This window comes from Anser cygnoides, chromosome 8 (genome assembly GCF_040182565.1).
Source record: "Anser cygnoides isolate HZ-2024a breed goose chromosome 8, Taihu_goose_T2T_genome, whole genome shotgun sequence".
Taxonomy (NCBI): domain Eukaryota; kingdom Metazoa; phylum Chordata; class Aves; order Anseriformes; family Anatidae; genus Anser; species Anser cygnoides.
The window spans coordinates 14,074,016-14,099,311 of record NC_089880.1 but is presented as its reverse complement, the minus strand read 5'-3'; the positions used below and the strand labels follow the sequence as shown (position 1 = coordinate 14,099,311).

Sequence of the window (25,296 nt, the reverse complement as noted above, 5' to 3'; positions counted from 1 at the left end):
ATTCCACCTATATTTTCAGGGACGTGCTAAGAGGATGACTTGACAAGCACTGCCGTGGAGGTAGGAGTGCAAGATTTGCAGGAAAGCCTCTTCTGTTAACTGCTAGTAACTGAAACGGGAGAAGACCGCTTACCAAGGAGCACTCCCTTTGCTCCCGTCTGGTGTGGCTGCTTCCAGGTGAGAGCCCAGATCCTCGGGCACGCACTGCCACTGCCTGCTGACAAAGTGGAGCCTGAAGTGCAAGCTTGGACTCCCCAATACTGGAGATGCTCCATCAGCTTTGTTGGTTCATGAAGCAACGTTGGAAGCTGGACCCTACCCGGATGACTCTGGGCTGCCTTGGCCACAGCTGTTTGGAGAAGAACTGCAGCATGATGCATGGGCAGGCTCCTGGCGGGGAGGAAAGCATCTTCCAGGCCAGCAGTGAGGACCTCTCAGCTTGAAGAAACCCATTTATGCCCATATACACCTGGAGATGGAGGCACATGGGTCAGGAGAAGGAGACAGCAAGTTGTACATTGCACAGCGGCACTGGGGACCCATGGAAAAAGAGGAAAACTGAAAGGCGGGGAAGAAGAATCCCTACATCAAGAAGGAAACCTTCACTGAAAAATACTCTACATACAAATGGGTCCCACTCCAAGGGGAATGGCATTTGGAGAGCTCCTCTAGGAAAGCTTTGTGCTCCCGAGCCTTCTTTGTGAGCGTCTCACTACTGCTTTTAGCTTTGGCCGAAGCGTGTGGTAACAGCACCTTCCTGCTTTTGCAACAGCCGAGCACGTTAGGAGGGAAACCGCTGCCCCTGTGCTGCTGAGAGGTGCAGCCCTGCTGAGTCCGGGCTTTGATATGTTACCATCCCTGTTATTCACTTCCTCTTGGACAAGAAATGAGTTTCTTCTTCTACATCGAGTTGGTAAAAGAAAGGGGAACAAGAGACACACTTTGTTACTAGAAAGGTTGTGTTTACCACAGTTTTGACATCGGACTTTGTATGTTATGCTAAAAAAAATCAAGAAGAGGAGTAGCTGCTACGTGCATTTGCTGTGCTCGCATCTTTCAGATCCCATCTTTCTGTGAAACAGGAGGGAAAATGGCACTTGCCACCTGGGTGATCTTGCATCCTCCTCCAGCCCCCTTGCACTGGTTCTGGGATCAGCCTGACCTGCCAGTGCGCTGAGGCAGATAACTAAACCAGCAGAAAATTATTCCTCCAGAAGGTGAACCATTTCCTGCTAGATGGCATCTCCCAGCCACAGGAGATGGGAGAGAGAGTCAGAGCCTTGCAGGAGCCAACAGTGGTTTAACAAAACCGTGGAAGTCTGCTCCTAGCTGGGGCCAGCCTCTGCCCCATGGAGCTCAATGGCAGGAGGACAATATTGTATGGGGAAATGGAGCCGAGAGTAGGGAAAATGGATTGTGAGAGAAGTGTTTGTTTGGGCTAGGAAAAGAGTCAGATCTCCAGAGTGGTGGGTGCTGTAATTGAATGCAAAACCTTCAACTACAGAGTGCATCCTCTTCCCGCTATCTAAACCCTGGAGGGGAGAAGAGAGGGTGGGTTTGCTTCCCCTGAGCATTGAAATAGCTCCTCAAAATGAGACGTACTCGGCTTCTGAGCAGGCCTTCCTCACGGGAAGGACAAAAGGCTTCTGGGAGCGTTTTGACGCTCCCAAACCAGGTACTCCCCTCCCTCTCCCACCGCATTGGCTGGTTGCATTTCCCTCTGCTTTTTTGGAGGTCATGGAGCCTGCTCTGTGCTGCCCACAGTTGCTTTAAGAAGCCCATGGGAGCTGGCTGGGTGTGGTGGGATGCTGAGGAGACACTCAGCTTGCAACTGGAGAACCAAGGTTCAGGGATGTGCTCTGTCACACACTTAAAAGCCAGGCCTCATTGTTCAGCAGCTCGGGTTCTTTCTAGCCCTGAGCAGAAGTTGAGCAAAAGCCTCCTCCGCAATCTCCCTCCTGTTGTCGGCATTATCTAGTTTGTTGGGGAAGTCTGAGTAAACACATGAGGGCAAAGTCTTGCTGACGTGTTTCATTTTCTTATGAAATGCGCGTCACATCACCACAAGATGAGGCAGAGGCAAAGCACCAGGATTAGGAGCTGCATGACAGCACTCAACCCCAGGCTTCTGGGCCAGGAGGTCAGAGCCCTGCACTCACCCTGGGACTGTCACGTGCTGAGTGTCCCCTCTCCATCCAGCAACACTCCGGGGCCAGGCTGTGCTGCACAGCCCACGGAACGCCCAGACAGAAGTGTCACTGGGGTGACCACAAGGTGTGCTCACCCCGCAGCTTTGTGAGCCCAACCTGACGGGGCACCCAGCTGCCACCAAGCAGGGCTTTTGATGCAGCCCCCGAGGTGGAGCCCCCGGAGGGCTCAGCAGGACGCATGCTGAGCTCTGCGTGGAAACCCGCTGCGGCGGGGGCAGCCTCTCTTCCACTTCCCCATCTCGGGCCGTGTTGCACTGATACCAGTGAGGCCACTTCCTGGCAGGTTTGCGACACGGGCTGCGGAAAGGCAGAAGCACAGCTAAAAGGGAGCAGGGAGAGGCCGAGCGAGGAAGACGGGCACTGCAGGGCGAGTCCCCCAGCGTGGCCGGGTACCCCGCATCCTGCTCCCACCGCACCATGTCTCTGGTCGAGACGATCCGGCTGTGGCAAGAGGGGGTGTGCGCCGCAGACGGGAAGGAGTGGAGGGCAGCCCTGGATGCCTTCACAGCCGTCCAGAGCCCCCCAGCCAAAATCTGCTACAACATCGGCTGCATCCACCTCGTCCTGGGGAAGCTGGCTGAGGCAGAGGAGGTGAGCGCTGCGGTGGGAGGGCTGGGATGGAGCTGTGACAGCCCCAGGCTGTTCTCTGTTCTCGCTGAGCTGGTTTACTCAGTGAGTCATGGATGGAGGCAGCAGCTGAGGCACGGAGCTTTCTGACAGCACTCTCCCTCCCGGAGGCGACCGCAGACCCGAGTGCCTGGTGCCAGATGCTTCCAGCTCCAAGAACAAGGAGCCTGGTGCAGGCTCTACCCCCCGGTGCTGCAGGGAGGCTTTGCCCACAGAGCCCAGCTTAGGCCAGTCGACTAAAGCAGACAGGACAGGCAGAGCCACTCTACAGCTTCAGTTTTCCTTAAAGACCTTCCCTTCTTACCCCTCGTTTTGCAGGCATTCACCCAGAGCATCAGCTGTGACAAGCACCTGGCTGTGGCCTATTTCCAGCGAGGAACCGTCTTTTACAGGAGGCAGAAGTAAGTGGATGTTTTTAATGCTTTGGTTTTGCCCCCTGCAGTGACGCCAGCCTTTGGCTGAAAGCAGCTGTGGGCAGGTTGGTGGAGCAGGGGCTAAACCACAGCTCCTCGAGGTGAAACAGCTCCAGGAGGCAGGGAACTTCACCTTGGGGTGTCTGAAGACACCACGAGGCCATGGGAGAGACCCAACCAAACTCGGTCAAGTTTAATTAAAGACTCATGAGGGCCCAGGTGGTGTACGAGGTGGAGAAGCCCTCTGGCATTACCTTGTCCTCTACTCCACAGCCACGAAATGGCCGTCAAGGATTTTAAGGAGGCGCTGGCCCAGCTGCGAGGCAACCAGCTCATCGACTACAAGATCCTGGGGCTGCGGTACAGGCTCTTTGCTTGTGAGGTGAGAAAGCCTGACCGGTATATTTAGCCTGTTCACGGGAAAAAAAAAAAAAATAAAAAAATAAAAATCAGGGGAAAAACACCCTGCCTTGCCAAAAAACAAGCACGCTGGCACAGGGATGGGGAACCTAGGTGCTACCAGTGCCTCTAAGAGTTGACTTCTTGCTCCCATCCCTGTGGCAGATACTTTACAACATCGCACTGGTGTATGCCACGATGGAGGACTGGAAGAAAGCTGAGGAGCACCTGACGCTGGCAGCGTGCATGAAGAGCGAGCCCCAGCACAACAAGATTGACAGGGCGATGGAAGCTATCCTGGTAAGGAGGAGCAGGCCTTACAGTGTGGTGCTTGCTCGTGGTGGTCCAACAGGAAGGGGAGAGAAAGTCCAAGGAGCAGAGAGAACACCTTTTAGCTACAGCTTTAGCTGTGCAGGAGAAAACTGTGGATGGCTACACAAGACATGGGTGTCGCAAGGAGGGGGAATGGTGGGAAGAGCTTTCAGGCACTGTGATGGTAAGATGGGGCTGAAGAGATCCTAGAAGGGCTTGGGTGAGATTGGCAAGGTGATGGTTTGACTTTACGGAGCGAGACCTTCGCCACAGAGATAGAAGGAAGGAAGGTGGCAACGTGACAGTCCCTGATCGCACCTCTGAAGAGCACTGCGACTTCTCTATGCTACAGAAGCAGAAGCTCTATGAGCTGGTGGCAATTCCCCCGGGGAAGCTGTTTCGACCAAATGAAAAGCAAGTGGCTCAGCTGGAGAAGAAGGACTACCTGGGAAAAGCCATGGTAAGAAAGAAGCATCTTCTTTATTCAAGCCAAGGCTGTGGGCTGAAGAGATCTGCTGAGCGCCCGCTGCCTCAGAGCCACCAGGCGCTGAGCTGATGCCTGGCGAGGCACTGGGCCAGGGAGCCAGTCTGCACCCTGGGGATGGACGCCTGCAGGCACCAGCACTCTGCGGGAACAGAAGAGTTAAGCTCTGCAGAAATACACTTTTATCTGTGCAGCTCAGCACGGCCTATTTTCAGTTTCCTTAGTGAGAGATGAGGGACAGTCACTCAGCAGTGAGATGGGAAGCTCCCACTGGAGCTTCAACCTGGGCCAAAATTTTGTTTGGGGTACCGGGGTGTGGGGGGTGGAAATGAAGCTATTTAAACTCTGACAACCACAAGTGACCTCCAGTTCTTCCCCTGCTCACACTGAAGCAGTTTTTTCAGTTCAGACAATCCAACAGGACTTCTCTTGCACTAATGAGCAAAATCCAAGCAGTGGGATGCACCCTTGGGCTCAGGTCCTGGCAAGGCAGAACAGCTCAGGTCCTGGCGCCAGCGCTGCTGCAGAAAGCAAACCTGGAGCATCCACACCCACAGAATTTGGCTTGGACAACAGCAGAGGAGGGTGGGTATCGGAGATGGGAGGTCTAAGAGCAGCTACAGGCACCAAGTCACTGCGTGTCTTCCTTTGGCTGTAGGTGGTGGCATCCGTGGTGGACAAGGACGATTTTTCCGGATTTGCTCCACTTCAACCGCAGGTAAGGCTCCAGCCACCCACTCATGGCGCCCTCAGCACCGCAGCCCGTGTGGTGTGGGTAGCTTTGAGCGTACAAGGGGATGGCAATGGCCATCCCACACCTCGCCCAGGGCTCCAGCGAGCGAAGACCACCATGAACTTCCTGCTACTGCTCGGGGAGGATGAGGTGGAAGCTGCCCCCACGTCTCAGCTGCTCTCTTCTTCATCAGAAGGTGCAGCCCAAACCCACCCACGTCTGTGGTTACGCTGGCTCCCTGAATGGAGAAGTAGTGGCCTGGTCACACGTCCTCTGCCCCCACCGTGGGATGACTGATTTCAGCAGGGACCACAGGGAGGTCACAAACCTGCCCCGCAAGCCTCCTCAGGGTTGCTCTGTCTAAGCTCAAAACACCAGAGGAGCAAGAGCAGTTCTGGTTTTGTTCCTTGTCTTCCTTTCTGGGTCTGTCAGCTCTGCACATCTGCCTTGATGCTTTCCTGATGAAGTAACAACAATTTTCCATTTTTTAAGTCACCAGAGAGTGTTTCCAAGGGTCTTTTGAGAGGATACGGGGAAGCACAACCACTGCAGACCTACAGTGCTGTTATGTGAGACAAAATACACTGTTTTCAATGCAACAGAGGTCCTTGCTCCAGGAGCCAGACCTTCCGTACTATTTCAGTACAAAAGTAGCTTCTTCAGAGAGTTCATAACATCCACCAGAGACCTTATGTTACATAGGCAGGAGGGACTGTAAAGCCCTGCGACAGCAGCTGGGTGTTTTATAGTCACAGGATGATACACAGCAGCACAACTCACTGTTTGAGCCAGCTGATCTCTAACTCACGATCCCAACCCTCTGTGAGTACGTGAAGCTAAGATCACAAAAAACCAGGATGACACCTCTGGAAATCACGAGGGGGAAGATTTGGAAACTGCTTCTCTGAAGGAGCAAACCGACCAACCCAACATGAGTGTGGGGAGGAAGGACCCACGTAGGCATGATAACAGGAATAGGAGGAGACTGCAGGCCATTTCTGCAGACTAACCAGAATCTGCCAGATTACAGACAACTTTCTTTTTGTTCACAGGCCTCTGGTCCTCCACCCAGGCCCAAGACACCAGAAATCCTCAAGTAAGTTGGAGGAAAGGTGAGGAAACGTTAGCAGCGTTGCTAACACGCGCAGCCAGGTCCGCTCCCATCCCGCGCCACCACAGCTGAGTGCCCAGCCAGCACCCAGAACTAACAGGGGGGAAGGAGAACGGACCAGAGAAACAAGAAAGCAGAGTTTAGGTCCTCTATGAAGTAAAACGGCGGTACCACTGCCCCTTCTGACACAGCTTCCAAACCTAGGGCCCTCGAAGGGCAGCCGCACCGTGTCCTGTACGAGTTCATCCCCGAGACCACTGAGGAGCTGCAGGTCCTGCCAGGAAACATCGTCTTTGTCCTGAAGAAAGAGAAGGACAACTGGGCCACAGTGATGTTCAACGGGAAGGTACCAGGGGCAGGCTGGGCACGAGGGGGTGGATGATGGGGCTGGCACCAGGAGGCTCTGCGGGGGATTAACAGAGCAAAGCCTTGCAGTCACCCCTGAGTTTCTGACCCAGCTCCCTGCGTCCCCCCTTCAGGTTTGAGGGCAGACGTCTCTGGGCCTGACAGAGGCCACCCCTGCCCCCGGGAGACCTGACAGGCTCAGGGAGCTTTAAGCCCAGCTCCTCGTGTCCTGCTCCCAGCATTCCTGCCAGGCAGGGGACCGAGGCACACTGCTCCTCCCACACGGCTGACAGGAATCAACGCGGAGCTGGGTCGCTCAAGCTGCCTGTCTCCTCAGATACCACACGCAGCAAATGTTCTCTTACCTTCAGTTCCCTGGATGATGGAAGTAACCATCTCCAGATGATCCAAAGCCATTCACATACTCCCACAAGGATTCAGTGAAACCCGTCCAGCCTGCAGCAACTAAACTTCAAGTCCCAGGGATTCTCCCATGTTCAGGGCTGGGACAAACTCAGTCGCTTCCTCCAGCAGCAGGTTCCTTCCCACCAAGCAAACCTCCCTTGTCTCTGTACCCCTGCAGAAAGGGATCGTCCCCTGCAACTACCTCGAGCCTGTGGAGCTCCAGAACAAGCTGCACATCCAGGTAAGGAGCCCAGGAGGAGCTGGTGTCCTGGGGGGAGAAACAGATCACCCAGCACTTACTCTAGCAAGACTCAAAACTGTAATTCCTTCCCTCTTGTAACACTGTGGAGCTTCTGGCTCAAGGTCATCTTGACACAAGCAAAGAAGCCTGCAAAACTCCAGACAGATGCTGTGCTGATGGCCCCCAGGTGGTAGCTGGTAACCCTGGGGAGATCAAGGGGTACCAAATTCACCCTGCCCAACTCAAAACCCCAAAGAGACCGTGGGAAAATAGCCAGGGACGTGCTGTGCACACACTGCCTCCTACAAGGTAAGGCGGTTACTCTCACTGAGGCTAGAACTGCCTGGTTCCACCCCAAAACGATGGGCAGCATGGCAGAGCTCAGCCCCAAACCCCTGGCTAGGTGGGCTGGAGGGGGTCCCCAAGACAGGAGCGCCCCGGGGCTGTGCCCGCTCCCTCAGGAGGGCTCCTAGTGACAGCACTGTCCTCTTCCCACCTGGCACAGGACGAAATCCCTCCTGAACCCGAGATTCCTGAGCCTCCCAGCTCCATTGCTCCAGCAAAGGCCCGTCGGCCAGCACCAGGTCAGTGTGGGGAGGGAAAGGGGTGGGAGGACCTTGGGGACAAACCTGGGGACAGCCTCCTTGGTGCTGTGTCCTCACAGCCTGTGCCATCTGTCAAGACCAGGGCTGGGGGCCAGCTCCTTCTGTTCTCCAGATCCTCTGGCCCCCTTTGCCACCAAGGATGGGGAAGCATTAAGGCAGGAGACAACGCTGCAACTGCAGTGCTGAGGATGGAGCAAACCAGAGCGCGTAAGCCCCTCTGTGCTCCTAATTAGCACAGCAGCTAATGGAAAAAAGGGCCTGGGGATAGGAACAGGGCAAGTGACCCAGCTTGTGCAAGTCCTAGAGCAAGAAGATCATTACGGGCTTCTCCTTAAAGCAGGGCGCCTGGGATTATCAGAGTGCTGAGCTAGTTTTGGAGGCACTGCCAGTGCCCTGGGGACTTCTGGCTGATGCTGCTCAGCACCCACATCCCAGGCTGGGGCTGCAGCACCTGGGGCGGGGGTGGCAGCATCAGAGACACCAAACTGCCCCAAGCACAACCAGGCAGCGAAGATGCTGTGAAACTGATGCCCAGCACCTCAAAAATCAATTCCCTCCTCCCAGCCACATAAATGAGCTCAGGCAGCACTGGGGTCCCACTCCAAACCCAGCTAGCTACCTCCAGGGCCCCATCCCCAGGCAGGGAGGGCAAGCAGGACACAAGACTGCAGCCCGAACACAGGCTCTTGCTGCAGGGAACAGGGCTTCTCTTTCACCCCAGAGCAGCCCACCCCAGCCCCCAACAACTGACCACCAGCACCAGGTCGCTGTCAGCGCTGGGATTTGCATCATCTTTGCAAATTCCCAGCACCAGAGAGAGCCAGCTGGGAGAGGCATATGTTACAGCACAGGCCAGCTCTCACTTTGTCCGCAAAGTCCAGCATTGGAGGTTATTCAGCTGTCGGAGCACAAGATACATCATTATTTGTGCTTGCAAACGCATTTGTATTTTAAAGAAGGCCACCCAGGAGTAACATCCCAGCCCTAAAGCTCCTACCCCAGCAACGCAGGACAGGCTCCACAGGGGGAAAGCAAGGACAGCACAGACCTGAATCAAGGCAGGGAAGGCAGAGCCCAAACCTCTTCTTGGTGGTTACTGCTAAACCCCATGGAAGGATCCCACCACTGCTAGTGCCACTTCCATTTGAGTGACCACAGCTGGCTCCAGGGTTGGTTGGTGTCGCTGCAGATAATGATGGGTGTCGAAGAGAAGGGCTACAGAAATACTGGGAACATATTTATGCCCAGAGCAGTAACGCTTACCCTGTTCCACATGCTGAGCCACTGTTTTCTTCTTCCTCAGACTACGTTCCTGTTACTACAACGCAGCCAAGAGAAGCTGCAACGGTAAGACGTGTGTGGTGGGCATCACGGGAAGGCAGAGCCAGGGTCCACACTACAAACCAGCACCTATTGCACGTTGAGAGGTGCTGGAATGCTTTGCAAGCACCATAGTCCTGGGAGTGCTTCAGCTTTTTGTCACTCAGGAGCTTCTCCAAAGCGTAACGCAGGGGCTAGCAGGATATCAGGGCCTGGGATGCCTCCTCCAGAAGCAACAATCCCAACTGAAAACAAGAACAGAGGGGAAGGGAGTGGGCACACCTTGAATTTGGACACCTAGGAAGCCACGCATGGTCACTGGATGCCTCGTGCACTACTGTGCTCTCTCCTGGGCCAAGCCCGGGGCAGCCAGCCAGCCACATGTGCTACATAGCTTTGGTGGCCTAGCCCAGAAGTATTAAAGGCTGCCAATGGTAACAGGGATGGCTCCCAGACAGCTGATGGCACACAGCTCAGCCTTTACTGAGGTGACAGCAGTTTCTGTGTCCCAGTCCCTCTTCCTGCCCACAGCAAGCCCCTGAGCTGGAAGCAGGCACAGCCCCGGGGGGGAAGCCTCTGACACCGCCATTTTCCACCTGCAGGAAACCAAACCAGCACCTTGCATTCTCAAGGTGCATTACAAATACACAGTTGCGATGCAAGTCCAGCCAGGCCTCTCCTACAAGGAGCTCCTGAACCTCATTTGCAAGAAACTGGAGCTCCAGCCCGAGCACACGCAGCTGAGGTGAGGCGCTGCCCGCTGCAGGGGCTGTGTTTTTGTGTCTCCCACCCTTACCACGTCCTCTGCGTGCCCAGGTACAAGCCTGTGGGCAGCGAGGAGCTGGTGACCCTGAGCACGGGGAACCTGGAGGCAGCTTGGAGCCACAGCAAGGACAACTGCCTGACGGTGTGGTGCGACATCACAGAGGTCAGTGACAGCTGGTGGTGGCAGCCGCCTCTTCTGCTGGCAGGGACTGGGGCTGAAAACTAAGCAGAGCTTGTCTGTCTTATTCTGGGACAAAAAGAGAAAAGCCAAGAAGTGTCTTTACCAGCTTATTTCCTGCCTTAGGGAGAGGGATTTTTACCAGACAGCGAACCAGAGGAGCCACAGAAGGCAACGCCGGAGGAGATGGGACCAACCCAAGTGGTAGCGCAGTACAATTACGAAGCCACGCAGCCCGAAGACCTGGAGTTTCAGGCAGGAGATGTGATACTTGTTTTATCCAAAGGTAACTACGCTCCTGTTGTGACAGGGGAAGGGAGGGACCTTCCAGCTGTGGTGAGGGCATGGGCCTGACTCTGAGATGCCAAGCACCTGCAGCAGCTCCTGTTAAGCTGTAGGCTCCCAGCACCTGCCAGTCAGGCCCAAATCCCTCAGGTACCTGGTAACACAGAGGACAGGTGCCAGCAGCACTTTAGCCAGCTCCTCAGGGCAACCTAAAAGCTTCATTAGGGACTTTGATCTCTTGCCCCAAAATCTCCACTTCTCTGAAGCAAACTGTTTCATACTTGGGATCTGAGGAGCAGCAGCCTGGCTCAGGCAGCCTGCATCGAGAGGAGGCTGCTTCTCCTGCAAATTACAGTTTGCCACCTGCAGATAGAAAACAGGCTGCTTGCATTCCTAAGTCAGCCTCAGTCTTCTTTAGTGATTGCATGAGAACTGATGTTTAAATACAGGCCAGGAATCTCAACAAGAGCTAGTCCACATTAGTCCACATTTTTGACTTTGATCCTCTCACTTGTGCCCAACAGCCACGCAGGGAGGGCAAGCTGGCTGTGCTGCAGCAAAGGCTGCAGCTGAGCCCGGTTTGGGTGAAAAATTAGCTACAGAGAGAGCTGCTTGCACAGGGCAACTGTTTCTTCCTCCCCTGAGCCTCTGAATAAAGCCATGACAGCAGAAATGGTTTTAAATGAGGAGAGAAAAAAAAAAACACCACGACAAAATTACAGTACCTTGCTACATGCAGCACTACCACTAATTTGTGTAGCAGGGTTAGGCAGCTGTACGCTAGTTCCTCCTCCAGTTGCACAGATGAAGTTTTGCATGTTACAACACTGATGAAGTAGTGTCGTGCAGAGGGGGAAGTCATCACTGAGCTATACTATTTCCCATTAAAAAGTTGTTTTTTCCTCGTTGGGTTCCTGACAGCAAGAGTTTTCAGAGCTCCCAGCTTTAATCACCCTGGGGTAGCAGAATCTTTTTGTTTGTTGTTTGAGATGAACGTGGAACAGCAGGTGAAACTATGCTTTACTTCCTGTCTTGAAGGGGGCAGTCCCAGGTCTCTAATCACTTCTGCACTCTCATCTTGTTTCTGCTGTTATTCAAGGCAGTTTCTGAGCCCACATCTGGCTTTAAGACCCCAATTCTCAAATTCTTAGCAGAAATACCACCTCAGAAAGCATCCTCTACTGCCTTTGCCATCCCTGCCTGCTGCTGATGATAGATTAAAAATTGGACGTTCAGCAAATAAAACCACTACAGCCTTTATTATGGTTGTAATTTATATGAAAGCAGTCAGACAGTGAGGAAAGGCAGTGATACAAAGCCTTTAACACTTACAGGCTTATTTGCCTACATAAATTGCATGGTTTCTCAACAGAACTTTCTTCTGTTCCCTTTCTTAAAGTCACTCTTTGTAAAACATGAAAACTTGCAACATTTCCAGGAACATAATTTTATCTTTTCAGAAACTTGGCTGCTATATCTTAAAAAAAAAAAAAAAAGTCTCTATATTGATCTGTTCTTCCCACGTTATTCAGCAGTGTATTTCTCTCTACAACTCCCTGAAAGGAAGGTGTGGGGAGCTGGGGGTCTTCTCACAGGTAACTAGTGATAGGACTAGAGGGAATGGCCTCAAGTTGTGCCAGGGAGGTTCAAGTTGGAAATGAGGAGACATTTCTTCTCAGAAGGGCACTGGGACAGGTTGCCCAGGGAGGTGGTGGCGTCACGGTCCCTGGGGGTGTTTAAGGAGAGGTTGGACGTGGTGCTTAGGGACGTGGTTGAGTGGGTGACATTGGTAATAGGGTGCTGGTTGGACCAGATGATATTGGAGGTCTCTTCCAACCTTAGTGATTCTTAGCTTAGGAGCTTGCTCAGCTTTCCTCCTCAGACCTCCTCCCTGTCTCCATAGTCACCTCTCTATCAGGCTCTCACGGGGCTGTTTATCTGCAGACACCTAAAATGGTGAACTCAGGCCTGTCCATAGCACACAAAGGTATGTTATTATCATGCTCCTGCACATCCCTAGGGTGACAAAAATTGTGCAAATTTTATCTTCCAGTGAATGAAGACTGGTTAGAAGGCCAGTGCAACGGGAAGATAGGCATCTTCCCATCTGCTTTCGTTCAAGATTGTAACACTAAAGACCCAGAAATCTGATTTCTAAAGAGCTAAAGGAGTCTTGGACACCAAGGAAAATTAAGAAATCAACTGTTGCAATTAAGTTTCCACCTTAATCACTGCATCTGAAAATGGACTGAAAATATTATTGCTACACATATTAAATGCTTTATTTTTGTTTTACCTTTTGCATTGCTCTGTCTGAAACGGGTAGTTACCTTCCTGCTAGGGATACATGCAGCGCTAAGGCTGTGCTCACCAGCAGACTTGGCAGCCCCAGCTCTGCCCCACCAACCAGCCCTTTGCCACATCAGTGCCTGGGAAAACCCATGGCAGGGTGGTGCCAGTTGCTTTTACAGGCCCGCTGACCTGGGGAGCTGCTCCTTGGGAAGCTACGGACCAGGAAAGGCTGAACGTGAACAGAATTTACTTCCTTAAAACATTATTGCTCACTGCAAGAGCTTAATCAAAAGCCACTGCACAGCCTCACCCTGCTCCACTGACAACCCACTTCAGCCACCACACATACACATTTTCAGCTCTAGGGGTCGTTTCTGAGAGCTTTTTCTCAGCAGTCACAAGAGACAGTAATTTAAGATGACACTGCCGCAGATCTCAACAGGTCACCTGGTAGTAAAGTTGCTCCCTACACAGAAGTCCGCATAACTGTAACTTCTATAACTTCTTCCATATCCAATTTAAACAGGTTTGTCGCCCCTCTGCCATCGGGTGCCATGGCTCTGCTTTCACCATATTTAACCTTCCCTGGCTGCTGGCAGCTGGTCCTTCTGGCATTTTAAAAATACCTATGCTGCCCCGTCCTCGTAACATGAGAGCTCTAGGCACAGCTAGCCCTCTGCAACACCGCAAGCCTTCTGCTTCAGGGAGGTTTCCCCGGTTCTCATCCTATCGCCCAGGTTCTGTACAACCCCACCCTCCCATTGACTTTCATCTCATAATTAATTTTAAAAGGAACTTATTCTGGAGAGTAGCATGGATGAAACAAACACCTGACCTCTCAAAAATGGAGCCGCTCTACAGCTTTCTTAACCTGCCTTTGGCACATCTGGAAGCATGCTGTTTAGAAACTGGCTGTAAACAGCCAACAAGTGCAAGTGCCATCCTGATTCACAGGCAGGTCAACAGCAGAAGGATCTGTGTCCTCCGGCTCCTGCTGCCTGTGCTCTACCAGGTTCAGGTAATCCAGCCTGCAAGTGACACAGCTTTGTAAGCTACTCCCAGCCCAGATTTTTGATTCAGTACATGAAAACACATCGTACACAGGCAGCACAAAACCACAATCCAATTATCTGCACTGAGCCCAAGCCAGAATTTGTGATTTATTTAGTTCTCTTTCAGGAAAAAAAAAAAAAAAAAAAATCAACTCCAAACCTTCTTCTGACTTCTCCAGAGAAATGCATTTTTGAAAGCCTGCTGAGTTACACAGGAAATAAATGCTACACACAGACCTGGATGGAGAGAACATGGTTTAATTAAAGGCAAAGCTGATTTCAGCAGCTGCAGTTCTTGCACAGACAGACAAAAAACACAAAAAAAGCTTACGACACAAACCAGTTTCTGTTGGGGGCCCCTTCCCTCGCTCCCCTGGGCTCCGGAAGGCAGGAGGAGTCCCAGCCAAGAGTCAGACACGTTCCTGACACCGGATTCTCATGCACAAGTGGAGCGGTGCGGCTGGGACCCTGGCACGGCCGGGAGTGAGATGGTGAACCTGGTTAGCTCGTTTAGGGTGCAAGAGTCAGTGACAGTTCAAACACTGGAATGTCGCAGCTGCCGGGGCGCACAGCTCAATACACAAATGGGGAGGGCAGGGGATAGGTACAGAGGGGTTTGGTTCGTATTAGCACTGGGTGGGAACTTCACTTTTTGGACTTGTTAAAGGAAATACATCTTCAAAATGCAACAAAGAACAGTGATGTTGCTAACGTGGAGAACGTGGGGGAGCTGCTCATACCCTCGGATGGGTATTGGGTCTCCATCTTCCCTTTTTATACTCTGTCGGGGCTGCCCAGACTCCAGTGTCACTTAGGCTCCTGCATGTGCTTTGCTCTGCAGCTGACTTCCAGCTCAGAGATCCTGAACCATCACACAACCCCTTACTGCTAAACACAGCAAATGGACGTTGAGATTGTTTCCGTAACTTCCCTGGGAAACCTAACAAAAACGCTGTCCTTTCCTTTAATGAAGTTTCCAGTCTTCCTTTCCCCTAATAAATAGCAAATAAAACGTTTTCCTTTCCCTTCTGCACCTTGTCACATGTGAACAGCACTATGCTTTCTTCCACGTGTGGGTTGCACATGTGTGTCCACGGTGCCTCAGATTTCTTTCTAGAACTGAAAGTCTGGGGGCTGCAGCTGGGAGGGCAGGGGACGGGTTTCTGCAGAGCTGGTGTGTGCCTATGGGGGCTCGTACACTCCACACTGTCCAGGCTGACTGTCGTCTTTACCCAGTCCTGCTGGACCCCTGATTACTTTCTGCAAGATGTTGCACATTGGCAATAAAACTACTAGCATCCAGCGAAAATGGGAGGATGGGGAAAAGAAAAAAAAACATTGAAAGCTTTCTACCTACCTATTAAAATGAGTCAGGCTGTGAATGCACAGACTAGCCTGCCCTTTGTGGGGCTAGCCACTATGCTACAGTAAAATGTACAGGAATCAAACATTAATTTAAAACCCCATAGCAGTTAACTTGCTTGTCCAGCAGGGTGCTGCAATGCCCCACGTCACTGATAATAGCTCAAACACCTACTGAGAGGAGGGCATTTCATGCCGGAGTCTCTAACCCACCCACAGGCTTGCCAAAAGCCTTTGAGTGAAAGGAAGTGGTGTCAAGTGCCAGATTCTCCTTCATGAAACTCCTTCACTAGCCCAGGAGATAAAGCCCACCTTGCCACCAACCTCCTCTGACCGGAGCAGCAGCTGGGGCTTCCGTTGCTCTACACTGACTACAAAGCATGTCTCCGTACGGAAGAATTCAGTGTGATCTTACTACTGAGATAGTCATAAAGATGTTTAGGAGTAATTTCAACTACATTCTCAGTCAGCGAAGCAATCATTAATGGATTCCTATTTTATCTCCCCAAAGAGAGGAAAAGGATTGAGAAGTTCTCATTGGCTTCTCCCATCTGCCCTTCGTTCTCAGCTTTTACTTCCCATGTGGCTGGGGACATGCACGATGGAGAAGGTGAGAGGCGGTGATATCGGGTTACTGAGTGAGACAAACAGCAGTTCCTCTCTCCCTTCAGAGGGCCCAGGGATGGGAGAGTTCCTGATGTTGTTTTCTTGCACTGCAGACGTTTTGTGCACACTCAGTGGGTTGGTGGAGCACTTACGCCCTCCTGACAGCGAGGAACAGAAGAGAGGGCTGCCACCTGCACAGGACTGTGTGGGCCAGTCCTGCAAACCCAACATGCCATGGTTTATGGAGCCTTTGTTTGCAAGGGTTGCCACCTCGTTCTCAATGCGGCGGGTTCATGGTGCCTTGTCCACGTTGCTGTTTCTGCTTCTGCTGCATTAACAGCTGCTCCAGGGCTGAGGGTCCCGGGTGCATCATGGAACTGGACCAGATGGACTAAAAGCAAACAGTCAACACTAGCACCTCCTTGTTTTCTTACAGATGAGGAGACTATACTATATTTTCCCCTCTTCCCTTCATCACTTCATACCTGTCTTATCATGAAAGTCAGACTTCAAAGGCAGCTCCCCTTGAAGCAGCTTACCCTCCCCACCAGAATCCTCATTGCCATATAAATATATCCCACATTCACAATTACTAACTTTACACCAGTCAAAGCAAATGTTATAATTTCTTCCAGTTCTGCCAGCCTCGTCTTGTTCCACAAAATATTCTAGAACAGCAAGAAATGAAAAACCGTGACATCTTCCAGAACTGGTCATACCTCCCACATTGCCTACGTAAGCAAGTCTGCAGGAAAAGCCTCCAAGGTTTCTGACCCTGAACCCCCGCTGGAACAGCAGCGTGAGCTGCCTACAGCCACCAGACTCTGGCCCCTTAGGCAAGTGCCTGTTCCCAAGCACAGCTTTATAGTCATAAGCTTTATAGTTAACTATACCTTCAGACTCTCCATGAGCACAGCTGAGGAGTCCTCTATGGCAGGGCCTTGGGCTGCCCAGGTGCCACTGGGAGTGCTGGGCTGGTGCCAGCTGCTCTCTGAGGATGACGATGTTGCTGGGAGATAGTCCAGACCAAACCCTCCCATTGCTAAAATGGGGAAAAGAGACAAATTCGGAGGAATCTAGCAAAACCATTGCAAAAACAAATGTCAACAGCTGGCTTCATCCAGGCCTGGAACACAGCACTTGCCTGGCTTATCTGTTTTCCAGCGGTCTGCGATTCTCCTGTCTCTGTTGTCTGGAGTCCCAATAGGTCCGAAGTTGGAGAAGGGAACAGAATTGTGGTTATGGGTTGGAGGGGAGCTTGGCAAGCTGCTGGGGTTGGAGGAGTGAGGAGACTGGCTGGCTGGTGTCGAATGATCTAGTGATTACAAGGCAAGAGGGAAAAGGTGAAGAGAAACAGCAGGAGCCTCCTGATTTTGAATTTCATAGTGCTGCTGCAATTTCTGCCATCACCCAGTTTTCTCCAGTACTGAAGGTCAGTTTTTATTCCCTCCATTACACGAGTAAATTCCTAAATTCTGAGCGAAAATGTTTGCACATATACAATAATACAATGACTGTGTTTAAGTGCACATACATGCCTACCAGAAAGCAAAAATCCAGGAAACCTCAAGAGGGCTGGCTAACCAACAGTGAGTTTTCCCCATGTTTCTTGAATAACTTCTCTCAAACAAACAAACAAAAAAAACCACCTATCTCCAAGCTTTACAAGCTAATAAAGAATAACTTTAGACCAAGGAGTTTGCAAGTTTACAACTTCAATTCAAATGTTTTACACTTCTTTGAGTCTTAAAGCAATTCAGACCAGAACTGAATACTGAGCAAAGCAGGAGCGCAGGCATGGAAGTGTCTCTCTGTGAGCAGGAGAGCACGATGCCTGAAGAGAACAAAGAAGAGCAGGGTGCCAGGATGTATTCTCGGATGAGGAGGTGAAGTGAAAGCTAAAACCCATGTAGTGTCATAAATCCTGCTAGAATAAAAGCACTTTGCAGCTCCCTCCATTTCATCAACAGTTCCTTCTGGTTGGCTGCAAAAGTCTTGATACAACCAAAGAACATCTCCAATGGCTAAGTTATTTAAAGTCCTCTTTTTACGTTCCTTCCCTCCCCTCACACTTGTGTGGATTTTTTGTGATGGTAAAGTCATGACATAACTCTAATGTGTTTTATGCCCTCAAGAAAATTGTTAAAGAAAAAGCTGGTTTGCTTTGTAGGCTGCTTTACACTTTAAAAAAATAATGTCATACTTTCCTCCTCACTCTTCAATCATGTAATTTCTCTTTCACCTATCTGCTTTATAAAATCCAAATCTTCCCGGTTCTTCCAAAGAAGCAACATTAGAAGTACAATAATTTTTAAAATGCATGAAGTCCTACTCTCAAATGCCTGTCACGAATTTAAGTTAAGGAGATTTCAGGATTTAACACTTCCTACAACTTTTATCCTGCTCAACTACTTCAACTAAAAATCTAGGTTCTTACCCTATATTAGCAACAGAATCCCATCGCATTTCCAAGGATTATATATAAAGGAACACAGAAACCTTCAGACATTGTAAAGAAGATTTTTTTTAATTTCCAGTTACATTTAACTTGCAATAGGCTCAGAATTAACTCCAATCCTCTTAAAATACACACAAGAAAAATTGTACCAGGATTACCTGAGCTGGCTGGAAGGGATGGAGACCACGGAGTCCCTTCAAAGAGAGAATATAGTGAAGTCTCCTGATGGGCAACTGAAGGGGTGACTTCTGTTTTTGTGCTGGTATTCATGTTTTTCCCATACACCTCATTAAACATGCTGTTATTTGGATATCTTTCCTGGAATAAAAAGTTTGAGTACAGGATTTATTTGAAACAATGAGAACATACAAAGGAAATTATTACAAATCAAAACACTTTCGTAACTCCTTTTTCACTCCTCAGAATCTTCCCTGAACACTTTATTTAACCAAGTCCATCAGATCCTGAAGCAGGGCCAATTTCTCCTGGCTGAACTGCAAAGCCTTCATAAAATTTTTTAGTTTCTGGTCAAGAGACCCTGCTCTGCTCCTTGGAAGAGAATGGGTATTCTGCTGGTCAGGAATAAAAATACTCCCACACCACAAAACGTGGGGATGCACCTTTTCACTCAACTCTACGATCCCACTGAAAGCAAACATCCCAGGAACTCAACAAGACTCAACAGTACCTCTGCAGAACGACAGCTGGGGCGAATTTGGGAAGACAACTGATTTTCAACAATGGTAAAAGGCAAAAAATAACCTTGCTAATACAGACTGAAATTAGGCCTGTGGATCTCCTTTCAAGTTTGCTCTAAAGGATGTGCCCATACTTCTGTCACTATCCAGCTAAACAGTAAGTCTGAACAGCAAAATGCTGCCAGCTTTGGCCATCACATACCTGATTAAGAGAAAAGCCACTGAGAGACAGGAAAGATGACGACTGAGACATCAATTCTGACGGTTTTTCCAGCAGGGACTTCTTTGAAAAACCAGAAAAGGAAAACAAGCAGTTGGTTTTCAGTGCAGCGAGCAGGAGCAAAGTAAGCTACAAAAAACTGCCCAGGTATTTTTGTTTAAAACCTTTCTTGCATTTTTGACCTCAGCACCGTGGAGGGCAGGGGGGAACAAACTAACAAATGCAGAAAATCGAAAGTTTCCCTATTAATTTTAATTAATAACTAAAAATCAACAATTACGACAGCTGAGAATCCCAGGCAAACCCCACTGACAGCACAGTTTCCCAGTTCTCAAGCGCCTCTGGCTGCTTCCATGGTCTGATACGTCTAGAGGGGATGTTCCTGGCAAACACACCAACCCTGTGGATGTATAAAACCTTGCACAAATGAGACAGGATCCTTTCCAGTGAGCAGAGTGCTCAGTCAAGTCATACCTGACGAAACCCTTGCACGTTGCTATTCATTGACGGATTGTTTGTTAGTTTCGAGTACTCCTGCTGTATAGACACTCGGAAAAATCACAGCTCGTCTTACTGTCTAATTGGGTCAAACAGAAAGTTTCATTTATTTCTCTCTCATTTTCATTATAAATGACTAAAGAAGAAGAAAAGTGTTTGCAGCAGAGGTTCTAAAACTCCCATGGGTTCCATGTTGAAATATTATGGCCTTTTCCATGACCTTTCCCATCATCTACACCTCCTCCCATACAGCTATTATCTGCAGCCTAGTATTTCTCAGTTTTCGTTTTCAGTTATTATGATTAAGCAATGAAAAATACTGATATGAAATATAATTATATGAACCAAGCCTATTTAGGGAAGACACAGAATTAGCTATCACTGAGACAAATGACAGCAAAACTGTAAAGCCTGGCTGCTAGATAATTGAACGCCCGTGACCTTAGGATCAGGATCAAAAATTCACAGAATTAGTGAAGTCACGAGTAAAGCTGTGTGAGATCCAAAATTACATCTGTAGTCTTGTTCCAAATAAAAACCCTCTTGCCCCCAAACCAGCTCAGCACGTCAGGTATTTTAAAATTTATTGTTCAAATAATAAGAAAAGCCCCTCTCTAACGTGGTCTTAATATCTGGAATAACTTTGCTTTTATCCTGTAAGCCTGAGACAAACAGCCCCATTTTCTTGGCAAGCAGCTCCTAGCTTGTTAGATTTTCAAACTGACAACTCATTACTTTGAAAGCACGTTGTAAAAAGCAGACAAAATTTGTACTCGGCACATCCACACAGCCTGCACAGAGGAGTATTTCCGTCCATCTGTCAGCAGACAGCAACTGCAGGAGCTTCAAAGGAAGCTGCTGAAGCAGCAGCTGTTAGTTCCTTAGCAAAGGTATGGAAGAAGACAGCAATGGGTGCCTGCTTTGCTACTGGCTCCTCAGACGACATGCAAATTAACAGAGGAATAGATTTATTAACCAGGGATTCCAAACAGAGTCACAAAATACTCCTCCCTGTTACAGCCACGACTCTGAAATATGAGTATTTACTGAGCGTGCCTGTAGCCACGAGAAGCGCACTGTGTTTTTAGAGCTAAGTGACAACTTCAGCAGCTCACAGGCCCTCCAGCTAGCAAGCTGGGAACCCAGAAATGCAGACAGAAATCTCTCAGGCTGTCAAACTCCCTGCATTTCTCTAGGAGTCAGTGATTATTTAGCCAGTCGCTTGCAGGTTTCTTCTAAAACCATCTGGCTCTTTTGCAATCTCTTCTGCATTTACTAGGGTAGTTTCCCCCTGCCTTTACGCGTTTCTTACATGCAGTAGTACCAAAGGCACTTGTTCTGATGACTTCCCTTCCCTTTCACTGTGCACACCCTTGCCCCTATTACCACGCCCATACAACTGGGGAAGAGCAAGTGTCTTAAAGGGTGCACCAATGTCCCTCCTGTGAACTGTGCTTACAAAAACACCCCACAGTTATTCTGCTTTCTGAACAAACTGGCAGGTCTGGCCGTGGACCGAGAGCTATGTGGGATGCTACGGCACCTCCCCAGCTCTCCAGAGCCAGGGGCCTTGGGCTGAGCTCTTGCACGGAGACTGGCTCAGCGGCAGGAGGGGAAGTGCAGAGGAGGGATGGGGAAGAGAAAGAAATTTCCCATTTCTTATAATTTCACAGAAGAAAGAGATGCCAGTTTGAGTGAGAAGCAGCAGTATTAAGTCAAATACATACAAAGAGGCTTCGTCCAGGAAGAGAGGCGAGAGGCCCCAGCAGAGCTGGGTAAAGATCAGGAGGATTAGAGAAAATCAGCTCTTCCTCCTCCTCCAAGGCAGCCAGACTCTTTAACAGGTCCGGAGGAAGCAAAGGGGAGCTCTTGGGGTCCTAGTGACAGAAATGAGCACAGTGAGACAACAGAAGGCAGAAAGGGAAGAGCAAGAGCCAAGTGGGGAGAGACTAAACCAAAGCAGGAGAGAGAAACCAACAGGAGAACGGCAGGCTGTGGCGAGGAGCGCAGCATGCACAAGGGCGAGATGAGAACAGTGCAACAGAAGTGGGTGGAAGCACACAGAAAAACGCTGAGCAAAAAACAAAACCAGCCCCACGGCCTCAGGTGTAGTGGGAGAGGCCCTGCACCCTCCTGGTAAGTGGTGCAGCCAAAATGATGGGCAACTAATTGCAAACAATGCAGCATGTGCTTCCCACAGCATCACGGACAAATACTGAACCCGCTTTCACATTAGAGGACAATGAACATGACTTTTCCTGACAAGGAAGATCTTAAATTAATTATTCTACAGCTGTAATTCAAGTTTCAGCTGAAGTTACATTTGCATCTTCCCTCCTCTATTTGCAGAATTTAAACCCCGTGAGACGCTGCCACTGCTAATGGCTACCACACAAAGCTACAGGAAAAAATAAACTATTAAGTGCTACATCTTGAATTTTGTGAGGGATGCTTAAAATACAAGCATCGCTGGCACAGCCTCTGTTTGTGCTGCACTGTGCTTGCACCAAGGCAGTTTCTGATTTAGGGATGAGAACAAGGCTTTGGCCCAGTCTCCATCTAAAAATCACAGCCTGACATCAGAGGAGAGGCAGTCTCCTGAATATTGTCTGTCTTTTCTCCCCAAAGGAGAAGCTAAGTGATCTCAGCTGACCTTTTGAAAAATCCTGAGTGCATTTACAGAGGCATATCTGACCAAAGGTTTAAAAAGGCCTCTGTTTAAGTTTCCTTATAAACATCACCAGAAGCACTTCCAGACAATCCAGGACTTGATACATAACAAAGATTGCAGGCTTTTTATAAACTGCAGCATGAAGCAGAACTGCACAGAAGCAAACAGAAGCAAAGTATTCCATTAGTGCAACCAAGAGCTAAGGGACAGAGTTCAGTGCTCTTGCTACGTGGTGGGATTTGCAGGAGGAAAAAAAAAAATCAAAAATGGGGTTGCTCCTAATATCCTCAGTTTCTATCCCAGTTTGGCTCTTGCAGCCTCACCTATTCAACACACACAAGATACTCTGTGGGAGGTAAGAGTTTATCTAAAGGGTAAGCATTCAATTACAATTATTTAGATGGCGTTCATGGTTTTCTTCAGTTGCCAGACAAGTATTTTCCCTGTCAGCTGCCATGTGTCTTGGCCCAGCAGATGCAGTGCAGAGACCAGCATCGTATCTACATCGAGCGTGACTTACACCTACTTGAAAACAGATCTTCAAGAGCCTGATCCCCCTCCACAGTCCACTGAAGCAGCAAATCCAGTACTGTATGCTGGGATCCCGTTTACCAACACCCAGCTCCCTTGTAAATGTTCTCACTGATCCACTTGGGACTAGGGGGCATTCCTAAACTGGGCAAACTGCCTGAGCTGTCAGCTATATCAGAGCCTCGCTAGTTTTCACCACTTGTTACGTGGATCTTTACCTCAAAGTTCATCCTGGAGACAGCATCCTGCTCTGGGCGGAAGACTCCTTGCCGTTTCCCCCTGCGGTCCATGTTGGACTGCTGTGCCATCACCCTGTTGTCGGCCATGCCGTAGGAAGAGTCCCAGTAATATTCTGGCACCTTGACTTCTGAGGGGTTCTGGTTATATGGCTCCATTGGGAAAGGCTTCATTTTTTTCTCCAGAGGTTGCTGTTGCATCACAGGAGGCTGTAATGACTGTTCAAACAATTTTAGAGGGTCCTGGGCCTGCAGGTAATAGGACTGCTTTACAGGCATGATCTTCCCCAGTGAACCTTGGACTTGTGGCGGGTTCCAGAGCTGCTTTGACGAGTCTGTCTGTGGATACTGAGGCAGAGATGCATGCTTTCGTCAGCAGGTAGGAACAATTAATGTCAACTGGCTTTCTAACTTCAAGCTGTCATTCTAGCTGACTCATAGCAGATATTCTGCAAACATTCTCATCTGCTATATTATTCACCAAAATTCAGTCTCAGTAGGCGTATAGCCTCATCAAGCTCCAAGCCAACAGCCGAGCACAATCCTTACTCCAATTCAACACCTTACAGACACCTTTAAGGTACTGAACTGCTGCCCAGAACAGGAAGGTCTTGCTCGCCATCACGGCCAGACATGCCAGAAAGTAGGTTTTGTCAAGCACACGAGCACGAAACCAAGAGGAAGGAACTGACAGCGGAACCCGGTGAGCCCACAGGAAAAGAGCGAGTAGGGTGAAAATTCAGAGCCCATCCTCATTACTCAAACAAGACATATCTACAAAGGCCTAGGGCAGAAATATCGCAGAATCATCACCTTCATACCTTGTCTACACACAGAAACACACACAAAGATTACCATCTTCTCAACCCAGTAGATACCTTCCTCTTAGTTACAGAACAGCAGGTTCATGCCCACTAAACTTCAGCTGTTTTTCAAGTTTGCCCAGAAGTTCACAGATCAAAATTCCACAGCAAGGTCTTTAACAACAACCGTATGAGGTAGTCCGGGAACAGAAGTCTCCGACGTCGCCAGTTATTTTTAAACACAGTTTGAGCACACTGTACTAGCCAGGCTTACCTGCTGGAACCCAGAGTGGTGTGGCGGGCTCTTCCCCAGGCCCTGCACAGCTTTTGTTGGGGACTGTTGCTGCTGCTGCTGGGCCAGCGCTTGGACCTGCAACTGGCCTGCTGACTGTGCTGTTGCCTGAGCTGGTAAAGATGAGAGGGGTTGCTGGGAGGGAGGTGGTGTTTGCTGAGGTCCCTGGGTCATCGGCCCCGGTCCGGAGGGCCGCTGCTGGCTGTAAGGAATGTGGGACTGTTTCCCACCTTGCACCTGGTTTCCTGCAGGCGAGTGAGCCGTGGGCTGGAGGAAGGTTCCTGGGACAGAAACGCCGCCTGTGAAGGTGTACCCCGTGCTCATGGAGAAAGCCACAGGGGGAGGGACAACGTAGGTCGGAGGTGGGAACCCTGCAAAAGAAAGAGCCGTAACTGCAGTTTCTCAGCAGAAAGCAGCTTCCTCAAGAAAACGTTTGGGGTTTTTGTTTGGTTTTTTATTTTGTACATTTAGAGCATCAGAACAGGAAACACCAAGGACAGCTTGCAGACAGGCACTAACATCTCCTATTCCACCTTTGCAAGTACACAGCTACGATCACAGAGGGATTCAGAGCGTCTTCAGTTTTCTTCCAGTATTCCGGGCACTGCTAACAGTCTGTCAGAGCAGCATCTGGGAGAGTTGCGGGATTACTCCCATACCTCCACCTCCCTGCTCCTCCTCCCCTTTTTCACTCATCACGTGGTTTTTTTTTGATGTGTTACCCCCAGAGTTCCCACCCCTTCAAACACACATTTCCAGACAATTTCTGCAGCACTGGCCACAGAAGCAATCGATAAGTCTACTGCCTCCCCCCAGAACACCACCAGTCCTAGGATTAATTTAGATAAGGAGATAGATGGCAAGCAAACCAATCCTCACATCCACAAGATCCATTTCCTTCCTGTAGCTCACACTGAAAAGCCAAGTTTGAAAGGCAAGCTTTAATTCTATGACAGGCCAGATTTCCTGCTGGCGTTAAGACAGAGAAGAGGCCCCTCTCTCTTATACTGAGGAACTACGCAGAGGAGCTACAGGGAAGATACAGCTCCCGGCTATTTTGTGAGCAAAGATGGACAGTAAGGCATGACAGGAATGCTCTGCAACAAAATGGGAACACGCAATGCAGCAACAACAGCAAATGACA

At 49.8% G+C, this 25,296-nt stretch overlaps 2 protein-coding genes across 8 annotated transcripts in view; one reads left to right on the top strand and one right to left on the bottom strand.

Annotated features, from left to right (window-relative positions):
• Positions 1-468: 468 nt before the first annotated feature.
• On the top strand, positions 469-12,728 carry NCF2 (neutrophil cytosolic factor 2). Its single transcript, XM_067001794.1, has 15 exons — positions 469-2,801; positions 3,156-3,238; positions 3,524-3,632; positions 3,815-3,949; positions 4,314-4,421; positions 5,104-5,163; positions 6,231-6,274; positions 6,494-6,635; positions 7,218-7,280; positions 7,786-7,864; positions 9,189-9,232; positions 9,808-9,950; positions 10,022-10,133; positions 10,275-10,434; positions 12,487-12,728. The coding sequence occupies exons 1-15, from the start codon at positions 2,628-2,630 to the stop codon at positions 12,582-12,584; spliced, it is 1,554 nt and encodes a 517-aa protein (XP_066857895.1). The 5' UTR covers positions 469-2,627; the 3' UTR covers positions 12,585-12,728.
• Positions 12,729-14,019: 1,291 nt separating this feature from the next.
• Positions 14,020-25,296, bottom strand: part of SMG7 (SMG7 nonsense mediated mRNA decay factor) — a 51,142-nt gene continuing 39,865 nt past the window's right edge. For 3 of the 7 annotated variants that reach the window (XM_067001780.1, XM_067001777.1, XM_067001779.1), the window contains 8 exons: positions 24,135-24,523; positions 23,040-23,405; positions 21,347-21,496; positions 19,104-19,184; positions 18,362-18,521; positions 16,890-17,060; positions 16,639-16,787; positions 14,020-16,136 (listed from right to left, as the gene is read on the bottom strand). In XM_067001780.1, the coding sequence (XP_066857881.1) occupies positions 16,023-16,136; positions 16,639-16,787; positions 16,890-17,060; positions 18,362-18,521; positions 19,104-19,184; positions 21,347-21,496; positions 23,040-23,405; positions 24,135-24,523 (1,580 nt within the window). In that variant the 3' untranslated portion in view covers positions 14,020-16,022. The remainder of the gene's footprint in view (positions 16,137-16,638; positions 16,788-16,889; positions 17,061-18,361; positions 18,522-19,103; positions 19,185-21,346; positions 21,497-23,039; positions 23,406-24,134; positions 24,524-25,296) is intronic. The other 4 variants (XM_067001781.1, XM_067001778.1, XM_067001783.1 and 1 more) reach the window with 4 other exon arrangements.

Excerpts from the sequence above, each read along its gene's own strand:
- NCF2 (XM_067001794.1), top strand. The coding sequence starts at position 2,628 with ATGTCTCTGGTCGAGACGATCCGGCTGTGGCAAGAGGGGGTGTGCGCC. Across the intron at positions 3,239-3,523 it reads GTCTTTTACAGGAGGCAGAA|CCACGAAATGGCCGTCAAGG; the intron begins GTAAGTGGATGT and ends TCTACTCCACAG. Across the intron at positions 3,950-4,313 it reads GGGCGATGGAAGCTATCCTG|AAGCAGAAGCTCTATGAGCT; the intron begins GTAAGGAGGAGC and ends TCTATGCTACAG.